Here is a 12,528-nt window from a genome sequence, read left to right as displayed (position 1 = left end):
TTGCTTTAGGTGGCTGTCTTGGCGGGCAACAAAGGCTGTAGGCCCTCGCTCCGAGGCTCGAATTAATGCATCTACCGCACTGCAACATTTTTTTGAAAATTTTGATGGTTTTAATTGAATTGATACTTTTAATTTTTCATTTTTTACATTGTTGTATTTTGACTATTGCTGTTTTCCTGATCGAGTTTTGTTCTCTTCTGATTGACTTTTATCAGACAAGCACTTGTCAAAATTAGAGTGATAGATTATTTCATTAGTTTTGGCCAGTGTTTCACTTACCTTTTGGTTTTATGTGGGTAGATGGGACTCGCGCGCCCCTGAGTTGGTGCCTACCCACTGACACCCGACGGTGTCCACCGGAGCCCAATGAAACGGAGCCCCCGAGTTAATGTCCTAAGTAACTTGCGACATTCGTTCGCAGCTCAGTCTATGGATCGCTCTCGGGCTTTCAGGCCTTTCTTGCCGGGCCTCTGCATCGCGGCCCGGGCAGATACCAGACGTCCACTGAGATTATGGGTCGCCTTACAGACCCGCCGGGCTGACTTTTTTGGGGTCCAACATGCGTGCTTTACCTTAGCACCACCACACCTTATATTAAAAGAATCAACCACTAATAACTTTGTAGTGTTTATTTAAGCACACCCTATATTGTATAATGTTACTTTCATAAGAATTTCACACTACAAGTTGCGCCTCTACTCTCGAGAATTAACGAACATAGATAAGAATAAGTACTATTAACGAAAGCGCTATCTTTATTTAGCTTTCATAAACAGAGAATGTAGAATCGATACCCCCACCATTATCTGTGCGTGGAATGTCATCCATCTGATTTTGACATTTCTCACACATAATCTGTCATGTCGTCTGATTGGTGTTGTTGTGTCACGTAAACAAAGTGTTATATTTCGAGGGTTTTTCGCTTCTTTAGGATTTTTCTTCTCTTTACTTTCACTTTAGAATAAAACTATGTTATCTGCTCTTAAAAAACTAACCAAAAGCGGCGATGACCGCTGTCCAGCTCCTGTTCCGATGTCATCATCGCTTCAGAAGAAATTCTCACGAGGCGTTCACTTTAACAGTAAATAACTATTTTACTTTACTATTTTAATACATTTATCACCACTGGTGATAAATGAATTAAAGTGGTGGTGATTCACCAGTTTGTATTGCCTACAAAATATGGAATATTTCATATTTTATCGATCTGAAAAGAATTCTTATTTGATGAGAAACTGAATAAATTAAAATGAAATGTTGCTTACCCAAATGTTTACATCAATAGTGTAACATGTACATGGATTTCTTCCAGTGAAAATATTAATAAAGGGTGATAGAAATGTGGGAAAATCATGCCTCCTTCAAAGATTACAGGGTGGACCATTTATCGAAGATTATGTGCCTACGGATCAAATACAAGTAGCACCCATCAATTGGACTTACAAGAATACTGACTATATAGTAAAGGTATAAAGTACACAACTAATAAATAATCATTTTGGTATGATTAATGTGTCATATCAAAAAATTATATTTTTGATACAATACATTGAGTGTAGGTATGTTGTTTGAATCAAATGTATTTTTATTCTTTTAGGTAGAAGTTTGGGAAGTTGTTGATAAGGGTCGTACTAAAAAGAAGCCTCCTCTAGGCCTTAAGCTGGAAAACCAAACAGCTCCAGCAGCCCCTGAAGAGGGCTATGAGACTCCAGTTCTGGACGCTACATTCCTAGATGTATACAAAAATGCTAGTGGTGTTATATTGATGCTAGATATTACAAAGCCCTGGTAAGATATATTATAGCCTGACCAGGAACATAAAAACCCTCGCCATGTTGCGGAAAACTAATGGTACTAATTTCTTTTAATGGCAACAGTAACTGAAAACTTCATTGACATGTCACCTTGCATGTCAGTCTATTGCTGTCAAAGTGTAAACAAACTTTATTTTAAATGTGCGCAATTGATTTTGTAAATGAAATTGCTAAAATCTTTTTATAGTCGTGAAAGAAAAGTGGTTCACAATGTGTTAAAGTATTTGTCGAAGAGAAATACCAAGGGTTCGGACAATATTTTCATTGAATAATGTTTCCAACAAAGGTTGTCAAATTGACTGACATGTTTATCGTATAGTACAGTCCACTATGAAAATTAGCTGTGGTTTGTTTCAACTAGTTACCTATTTTAAAGTTTTTTGTCACTTTCTAAGTGTTGAATTTTATGGAATTGGGAAAGAAGTACCGAGTTTGAAGCGTTCATGAGCAGACATTGCAGTTGAATATTCAAGTTCTGAATTTGATTATTGATGAATAATAAAATAAATCCTACTATAATAGCTCGATTGATGGTTTCATTTAATTTATTTAAACCAGGTTACCTATAATAATATTTTTTCGTTAATTTATGAAAATATCAAATTAGCCCGTAATCCTGAATCCTGATCATAAAGTTAGCCTATTAATTTAACACAGGTACGACTGTACTCAGTGTTGCACTATCAAATGCAATTGACGCGCCTCTATGCCAGGGTTTTTATGTTCCTGGTCAGGCTATACTGATATTTTTACGATAATAATAATTGAATATTTAAATCTTTGAAAATTTACAACGTCAAAATAATGAAGGTACCATGAAGACTGCAACTTGTTTAATATTGATAATGTGATTGGTATAGTGATTTCTGCTTGAGAAAAATAAAGCTCAGTCCTATTCCCATTTGCCTCATATGCAGATCTCAACTGCTAATAAAGATGGAATGTAATAACAAACCATGTTGGCTTGACCCGTAACACCTGTGCCCGTAACAATATTCAAAAGTACAATATTTGGCAACTTACACCACAATATTTGCAGGACATTTGAATATGTTGTGAAGGAGTTGTCAAGGGTGCCGGCCGACTTGCCAGTGGTTGTGCTGGGCAACCACTGCGACATGCAACACCACCGCCAAGTGCATATGCATCACATTGATCAGGCTCTACATAATGCAAAACTAACCAGGTAACTTTATTAATGTGCTTGATTATGAAGTCTATGACCAACTGATATGAATGAAAATAAAAAATTATGATTTCTGGCCAACCAACCAGTTCTAATTTTCCCCATTTTTTTTGCTAAAAGGCATTTAACTTCGCATTTTGTTCTTTTATAATTTTTTGCTCACATAAATTATAACAAAAATATTAAATGCTTTCTGAATGTATGCTATTTATTTTCCAGGACAGCACCCGTGCGTTATGCGGAATCTTCTATGAGAAATGGTTTTGGATTGCGATTGCTTCATAAATTTCTTAGCGTACCATTTCTGAGATTGCAACGAACAAGTTTGCTGGAACAACTACAGAGGAATCAAAAAGATATAGAAGAGACTGAGAAAGAACTTGATGATTTCCAAGTAAGTGTTTGCCATTTAAATAATTATACAAAAATAGAATAAAAATTAACTGATAAAATACTAATTTAATTAATTTGGTAAAAAATTATCCTCCTTATTTTAATAGTTTTGCAATTTACGCCAGTGATTTGTTAAAAAACGGTTTACTGTTTGCGCCAGTGCTGCCCTCTGGTGGTAGATTATTGCAGAAATACTCCCTATTTATCTAACTTTTTATTAACATACTCTGATTTTCCACAGAATTCGGAAGAGGCCCACTACAATTCATTCCTAGATAGGTTAGCGAACAAGCGAAAACAGAACTCTAAATCAGATCCAAAGCCAAGCAGCGATCGTTCTCCGAGCATCGTTATAGGCGCTGGCAAGCCAATCGTGCCACCCCACATTAATCCACTGGTGAGTTTTTCATAAGCATTTCTATAACTGCATTCACCAGTAGGCGCCATCGGCGAGTAAGGTCCTACGTGCTTGTGGCTCAAAAAGTGGCGCAAACCAGTGAGCGCTAAAGCTGTAGGAGGACTATCCCATTTGTGTTTGGCACCACTATTAACCTTTTCAACGCCAATGACGGATATATGCGTAGGTACATCAAGTTGACCGCCAATGACGGATGTTGTAATCAGTAATAGGCTAATTGAGTATTATGTAAACGGAATAATAATGAATACAATGATTAAATTGATATCATAATTTATCAAGCGTGGCGTCCACAGATATGGATTAGAGTAGATACAGCAAGTTGCTGGTCAAAGCGTGCCATTCCGATATGTCCAAATGGACATACATGGTCGAGTGATGTTCATGTAATCCGATTACAACAATCGGATACGATGATTTTACGATGACAGTAGTACGAACACGGTAGAAAGAAGAAATTATTCACGGATTGAGAATTGTAATTAACACAAAAGTAACAAATAAATAATTAGAATAAATTAGCAGTAGAAGAATTCTAAAACAAGTTAGATCAGTGATCGCGGAAGACAGAGTGCTCTGTGTAACGTCGAAATATACAAATCGAAATATGTATAAAAATGTATACGATGGCACTGGATTTTGTCGTTTAGAAATATCTTCAAAACTAGGTAGGTTCCTGACTTAGCTTTATGAAAAAAACGTATTTTTACATTTTTACACTAAAAAGCTTGATATAGGTATAGAATGACGTTTACCGCTACAAAATTATTTTAATCCACAGTCAGACTAGCTACAAATTTAACAAAATGTCAGTTATATCGGAATTAATTAATTGAACGAATCGAGTCACACGATATCTTTCGATAACTTTGCGATTGCAGTACAATGATACGATTATTTTTACGTTGCGGCAATCACTAAAATTCGCTAAAATGACGTTTAAAAAGTGGCACGCTCGGCTTCATACAAATTTTTTAACATGCATCTATCCATATCTGTGGTGGCGTCAGAGTGATGGCTTTTGTATTTGACGTGGCGCTGAAAAGGTTAAGTAAGGTCCTATCAATCATCAGTGGCGCCAACTGATGAGCGCTATCAACGAAACTAATAAATAAAATGAAAAAAATAAATATATTCAATAACTAATATGATGCTTTTCTTCAGCTCGCACAATCTCTAAACCCTCCGAAACCACAGAGCAATGTGGTAGAGAATGCTCAGTCATCACAGAGCCAATATGTGAGCACTGAATTAACAAAATCTAAACCAACTGTCAGTTTAGATATGACTCCGTCCAAACCTAATCAAGAGAGGTAACATATTTTTTTATATTTATTCTTGTTATTTATTATCATGTAAGCTTTTCTTAACATACTTTATCTGTTTTAGTGAAGTAATCTCGCCTTCACATGCGAATATGTCATCGTCTTCCGGTGCACTAGACGAGTTTTATGCAGGAACACTCGATAGCAGTTTCTTAGAAGACTTAGCACCTCTGTCCAATACAAATCAAGAATATTACGAAACGGACAGGTAATATTATAATAAACTAGCTGACCCGGCGAACTTTGTTCCGCCTTAATAGCAATAAATAAGCAGACTTTTTTTTATTTCGAACGGGATAAAAAGTATCCTATGTCCTTCTCCTGGCTCTAAACTACCTCCCTGGCAATTTTCAGCTAAATCGCTTCAGCCGTTCGTGAGTTATAAGTGGAGTAACTAACACGACTTTCTTTTATATATATAGATAAACAAATATAATAATCAAGATTTAATTTTATCCTTTATTAATTAAATATCTTGGTTTGTAGTGATGAAGAGAATGGAACAAATCCGAAAGTAACCGTCGATCAAGATGACTTCGATTTTGTCGGCACTCCCACATCTGAAACTACAATGGAGGAACCAAAAACTTTATTGTCTTCGGATCATCACAAATCATTTCAACCAAGACCTGAAGAAGAGGACGAGTCTCTAAACAGATTTATGAGACAGACGTCAATAAGCAAGGAAAGTTCAACGCATGACGAAATGAGCGTCAATCACTCTTTGCTCGACAGCAGCCATAGCATACAAATGTCACTTGATAACGATTTCCCACTATGGGCAGGCGATACAAGCGCGCGAAGGTCTCCAGAAGGTACTAAATCAAATTGATAAAATAAGCAACTATCATTCATCTTTCTACCTACATTAATAAAAACTTGATTTATATATTCCAGGTGGAGAAGATCCAGATATACCTAAAGAACCGGAAGAAAAGGTAATTAAGTTTATTTCAATGTTTGATTCAGATTAATATAATAAAATAACCCTTGAATAAAGATGAGAAAAGTATTTTTCACTCGTTTATTCCTTACTCATTTACAGCCAGAAAAGAAGCACAAGAAAAAGAAATCCAAAGACAAGGATAAGGGCGATTACAGCGACAAGTCTGATCGAAAAGAGAAGAAACATAAGCACAAGAAATCAAAAGGCGAAAAGCATTCCTCTAACGCTCAGCAGGACCTTTTGTCACCCTCTGTGGGCGCAGGATTCTATTACGACGACTATGATAGCATTTAATCTGAAATAAGTACAAGACGCATTGAATATTATTAATGTATGTGTATGTGCAATATGTATATAAGGGTGTTAATTGTTCCATATCTACGAGCATGAAGGTTTATTAGTATGTTATCGAAATCGAAGGGTCAAGGAGTGAGTCTTTTAACCTCCATACTTACAATTATGGCTGGCACAGATTACATTAACATCCTGTGTACAATGTATTAGCTTTGTATGTTGTTTTATGGATCTAATATTAATCTCTTCAGTATTTAAATATTAAAATATTTTATTGACAACTTATACTCGTAGGTACGCCAGCCTCCAGCTTTTAAACGTTTTAAAAGCGTAAGTAATGCTTTTTGTTGTATTTATTAACCAGAAGACAGCAAAGGTCCTCTAGTGTCCTTTTTTAACATGAACGATCCGAATTTGTCTTGTTGTGGATAATAAGACACTTGATCCTTGGCTGGTTAAAATTACTAGTCAATTGGAAATCAGTCAATCTGGGTATCTAGCCATCAGGTAACATTGTCAACTGCCCAATAGATCATAATATCTGGTTCTTCCAAATCCGGACATTCAAGTCTTAATTTGTTTTGGAAATACTCATTGCGCAAACGCTACGCTCCTAAGGCATAATATGTATATTTTGTCGATCGTTGTAAAGTCGACTTCTGTGTAATATATCAGAACAAAATCGAAAGCATAATGGGTGCTTGGCATACATCGTTATTTATAAAAGTCATGTCGTTCACTCAATACACGTTGTACACAAAGTACAATAAATTAAGTTGCCCTCATATAGAAGGGTCTGTCAGAAATAGTTTTGGAATCGAGTCACTGTCAAAAAGCACTAACACACTGCCTTCCAGCTCGACACAAAATACCTTGCTGCAAGTATAAAACAGTTCCATCTTTCATAAACCAAACGTCCAAACTATGTCAATCTTTGTGTGTTTTTATACTATTCCTATGACTAATTTAATTGACTAGATACATGATGTTGGGTATCGTTAAAGATATTCTATTTTTGGGCTATCATTCATTGACGAATCAGTGGCAAAATGTAGTTCATAAAACATCTTTAGCCGTTACCCAAACACCAGTATGCTCAAACTTGTATAAACTAACATATTTTATGAAATAACCATTGCAGTCTTACTGGCCTTTTACCGTTTTTAATGTTATGCGATTGCAATATATTTTATGAAGATACGGTTAAATATTAAATATGCTTGTTGTATTAATAAAAATTGTCAACAAATTCACTGTTTATGTTTGATTGGTATCTTAAAATTGAAGGGAAAAGGGGGGAAAATCCGAAATAGATGGGATATGATTTCGAACAAAAGATTTTTAATAAATAGAGTAATTCTATTCAAAATGTAAATGTACAACCACATCGATATTTTATTGGTTAGATTATAAAAATTGGACCACCTGTGAGAAGTCCATGCAAGTGTAACAATATTACAAACAAAAATCTCTACATAACAGAACTTACAGTAATTAGTCAACTTTATTTTATACATACTATGGTACACGATTATTTAACATAATATTCACCTAATATTATATTTAATTTATACATTCTATGTATAGTAGATATACTTCATTTTGTAATAAGTTAATAAAACTATAAAATATTCTCTTCAGTAACACATTAGGCAATTTTATAAGGCTAATGCAGGTCTTGGAAACAATATTTGGTGGTTTTCTCGGGTTTCTTCAAATACAACGTGAAGTACCTATGTAACATTAATTTATACAAAGCACTTTGTACTTGGCTTATCAAAGTTTGAAAATATGCATAGCTTACAAAAACAAACACCCTAAGCGTTGTGGAAAGTTGAAGCATGGTATATTTATATGAATGGCATTTATGAAATTGGCTTTCGCAAAATCTACACTGGGAATATTAGTTATAGCAACACAGTTGTAGTTGAAAATTACTGTAGTCAACTTTGCGCAATTTCTATTTAAGTATTATAATATATGAATTCCATTAACAAACGATGAAGAGGGCAAATCATTACTTGTCTCAACTATTTTAAAGGGGACAAGTAAACAGCATCACTTAAAGTAAAAAGAAGGACTCAATTTAATTTGAATGGAACCCAGCAGGAAATCTAGATCAGGCTGTGGCGCATCCAATAATTTGGTGTGACGGCATTTAAAATTTCATATACAAACAAACCATAAATACATTTATTTTAATAAACATTACATAAGATAAACACTGCAGTGAGGGCTTAAGGCCAAATGCTGGCGATAATAATAATAAAGGATCAGTTAACGCAATTCATTTTAAGAAAAAAAAAAAATCGTCTACATGAGTTAGTGGGCCCGCATTTTCAAGCGAGTCTCAAAATTCAATTTAGTCTCAGGCATGGACTCTAACCTGTGGTTGGTCTAAATATTGAAATTGAAAGAATCAAGGGCAAATCTATAATCGATATTAAATAGAAATTTATTCGATGTTATTCTAACTTGTTTAAGCATTCGGTCATAAGCTCTCACAAAGAATGATAATTATTACAGTTTCATGTGGAAAAATATGCGTTAAAGGCTAGTTAATAAAACGATCTCAAAAAAGAAAATTCTAAACAAAATGATTGAACACAATTATAACTAAATTATACCGCCGATTTTTAAGTTTTGGGTAAGATTAAAACTAAAAAGTAATTGTGCCAAATATTGTGTGATTCAAAATATTATTTATGCATACAGAAAATAATTTTGACATTGAGATTCCTCATTTGTGTTGCTTATATGTTTTTAGAACTTCCAAATCTGAGTTTTACAAATCTCAACACTAGCGCTCAAATACAACGTGTAATTGAATGAATGCATATGTTACAGGAAATGTATGAATTCTAGGAATTGTATACTATTCCTAGGAAATGTATACAATTCCGAAGCTATTTAGGAAATTTACAAAATATTGCTCCAGAGATTTTTTAATACGCACATATCCTAGGAAATGTATACTTTTCCTAGGAATTTTATAGAATTCCAAGATTGCATTAGGAAATGTATCTAAGCGGCACTAGCGCGGTCGCGTGATCGGGCGCCCTTCGGTACGCCTAAAATTTTATTTAGCCAAACCACATTGGCCGATAGGTACTTTTAACTCACAATTATTATTGTTTAGCCTGAGAGTTGTTTTCGCACTATTATACTTTGGCCGAAAAAATATTTTCCTAAAATTTATAGGCATACCTTTCTTTCAGCATCACGCATATTACGCTGAAGTATTGGAAATCCCTAATTTTAACATCTCTTTTATTAAACTATTATTGGCATGAAGGTTTTAGTACCTACTCCTGTAGCTGGATAACAAAGTCTCGGTTAGGTTAGGTTAGACTTGCGACCTTACACATACACAGCTGCCGCGGTAGCGGCCGCCGAGCGCTATTTAAGTTTCGGAGAAAAAAAAGTGGCGTAATAAAAATAATGTTGTGTAAAAAAATTTTAGGCTTAAAATTTGTGTGCCATAGACTATTAGGCGTACAAAAAATTTGGCGATTCGATAGAGACCCCGCGTAATCGGATAATGCAATCGCACTGCATGTCCACGCGTATTCATTGAAATCTTATACATTTCCGATTGCTGTTTAGGAAATGTGTAAATTTCCTAGGAAATGTGTCTAATATAATTTACATCACACATTTCCGGGTGATTTTAGGAATTATACACAATTCCTAGGAATTGTATACAATGACGGATTTCATACATTTCCTGTAACACATACATTGAAATTGGTTTAGAATCGAGAGTAGGAATCGATTACACTATGTACTTTAAAATTCATTGTGAATTAATCATTTAATGGTATCTCGTAATCGTATTTAAACGTTATGCAAATGAAAAGTTGTATGCCATGGAGAGTAAAACATCATAAAGTGCAGTAAGTAAATACTGGCTAAGCTTTGACAGTTAACTCGGTCGATGTCTCAATCTAATCAACAGCTAATCAGCTAAAGGTTTTTATATTAGTAGTTGTGCCGCCGAAAAACTAAATTACCCGTGATACTACCAGTAGAACTAGGCCCACGGGGACGCATGAACACATAGTGATTGAGATTTTGCATTACTTCTATTACACGTTGTATATTATTAAAAAATATACTTTACAAATAACAGATGGATACTTTCTTCTAACATGAGCGGTTAAGAAACAAAATAATTTGTTATGAAGCAATCGTAAAAAAGCACTAAAACGATCAAAAGTATAAATTCTTTTAAATAAAAAAAAAAAAGATCGTAAATGGAAAATATTTGCAAGCTCAAAACATAATAAACATTTTTGAATTATATTTTTTAACTCTTATAATTATAAATAATTTATATTATTATGCTTTTTATTGCTAATACATGGCAATCAATTTAATGAAATAGATTTTTGAATACTAAATGCATGATTTCTAATTGCTTCAATTAGTTGATTTAAATTCAAAACTGAGCCATTCATCATGTTACCTATTTAATATTCGTGTTCATAGTAGGTAGTGCACTAGCATCATCCTAAGTTTAGTAATTAACTAAAAGTCCTATCAATAGAATTGAGAGACGAATTATGTAATGGTATTTATTTATTTGATCTGCGATAAGCTAACTTCGAGAAAAAGTGACCTTATAGTTCTTTCGGAGTTACACCATAACAACAAGGACGTAGACCATAAAACAACTCCATTTACATAGCTCCAACGAGCAACACGTCAACAGCCCAGAATAATCAACATCTCATAATTTTTACAACATCTGTACCGATTCATAATTATTCTCTTGTGACTCCGCAATGCCACCGACAAATAACATATTTTGTAACTATTTGCAATTGACTATATTTAAAATGGAAACAGAATTGATCAAACTACGTGATTTCATGAACACATTCGCTTTCAAATCAGGTATGACATCTCAGTCAGCACTCCCAACAACCACAAACTTCATTGGTTAAGATATTATCATGTAAGTGTTATAAAAAGAAAGAAGGCAATTTTATGATTTTTACATGTGAAATTTCTAACAAAGTATATGAAATATTAATTGATGAAAAGCAAACCGTTAATATTGTTCTCTAGTTAAATTAAAGTTGTGTAATCAAATGGAACAAGAAAGATATGCAGATTTTGTGACTAAGTCTTAAAATTACAATTTTTCTGAACATTAAAAAGCAAATTACTTAATAGTTGTCAAGAGAGTAAGCATTTGCAACAGCCTTAGATATAATTTATCCACCATTTGCCATTTTTATAACGTTTCCAACATTTTAGGGGACTTAATACGCAAAGAACTACAATAAAAAAATCGTAATAAAATATTTAAGTAAAAAAATATAAATAAATTAATATACTCCAATGAAGTGAAGTGCACTGCACTATTATTTCTCAGTATGGAATAATAAATATGATAACCATGATAGATAAATAATTACACTAACACCATAAGAAAAAAATAAATAAAAAAATGAACTGCTAATCTAATAAATGCATTAGTCTAAAACATCTGTTCATTGAAATATTTAGAAGATATTTATGTAAGTGGTGTTTGATTTAACATAACATAATGTGTGGTTAGTTGATTTAAACTTATTTATGAATAGGAAGGGTACTTTCCTAATCAATATGGCAACATTCGGAGAATATTGCCTACTTGGAATAAACAGGCTAGCCTAGCACTGCAATTAAATATTCTAAGGCTGAAGCAATCTCATAACTTTAAGACCAAGATATTGCTTTTTCATAATCAGATGTTTACAACACTAATGACATCCAGAACCTAATGACCAGAGAACAGAACATTTATTATACTTATTATTTTAGTAACAATCACTTAACGAAGACACAACTGTTACAGTGAATGCATAAAGCAGCTTAAAATTAGGTAGCTGCTTAAAGTTGCCGTGAATAAAGTTATGTGCTATAGTTAAAGCATCGCCCAAATATAACAACACTATCTAAAGCCACTAACAAAGTTTATAAACAATCTTGATTTTTGCGATATTTTTTAAACCTAAATGTCATGTCAATCCAAAGTTGAATAAATGTAAAGGAATGTTTAATTTTATTGTAGTTCATGAAACTTATAAATCTACACGTCTCCCCAACGGGAAGTCCTAAATAAATACAGCAGCTAAATGTTTCAAGTTCAACAAATAAAA

General features: G+C 33.7%; 1 protein-coding gene across 1 annotated transcript; it reads left to right on the top strand.

Moving 5' to 3' along the window:
- The first annotated feature begins 857 nt into the window (after positions 1–857).
- Positions 858–7,629, top strand: LOC135081671 (rab-like protein 6). The gene is made up of 11 exons (XM_063976443.1): positions 858–1,081; positions 1,313–1,467; positions 1,598–1,788; positions 2,854–3,000; positions 3,220–3,394; positions 3,635–3,790; positions 4,976–5,124; positions 5,201–5,344; positions 5,623–5,951; positions 6,034–6,074; positions 6,182–7,629. Exons 1-11 carry the CDS (start codon positions 970–972, stop codon positions 6,374–6,376), a joined length of 1,794 nt encoding a protein of 597 aa, XP_063832513.1. The 5' UTR covers positions 858–969; the 3' UTR covers positions 6,377–7,629.
- Positions 7,630–12,528: the final 4,899 nt, after the last annotated feature.

This window comes from Ostrinia nubilalis, chromosome 2 (assembly GCF_963855985.1).
Source record: "Ostrinia nubilalis chromosome 2, ilOstNubi1.1, whole genome shotgun sequence".
NCBI classification, from domain to species: Eukaryota; Metazoa; Arthropoda; class Insecta; order Lepidoptera; family Crambidae; genus Ostrinia; species Ostrinia nubilalis.
The sequence above is the reverse complement of the archived record's forward strand: the minus strand, read 5'-3'. Positions and strand labels throughout refer to the sequence as shown.

Bases quoted from the DNA above. Each gene is read 5' to 3' on its own strand.
- LOC135081671 (XM_063976443.1), top strand. From the start codon at position 970: ATGTTATCTGCTCTTAAAAAACTAACCAAAAGCGGCGATGACCGCTGT. The intron at 1,082-1,312 runs GTAAATAACTAT...GATTTCTTCCAG, and splicing joins ACGAGGCGTTCACTTTAACA to TGAAAATATTAATAAAGGGT. The intron at 1,468-1,597 runs GTATAAAGTACA...TTATTCTTTTAG, and splicing joins ATACTGACTATATAGTAAAG to GTAGAAGTTTGGGAAGTTGT.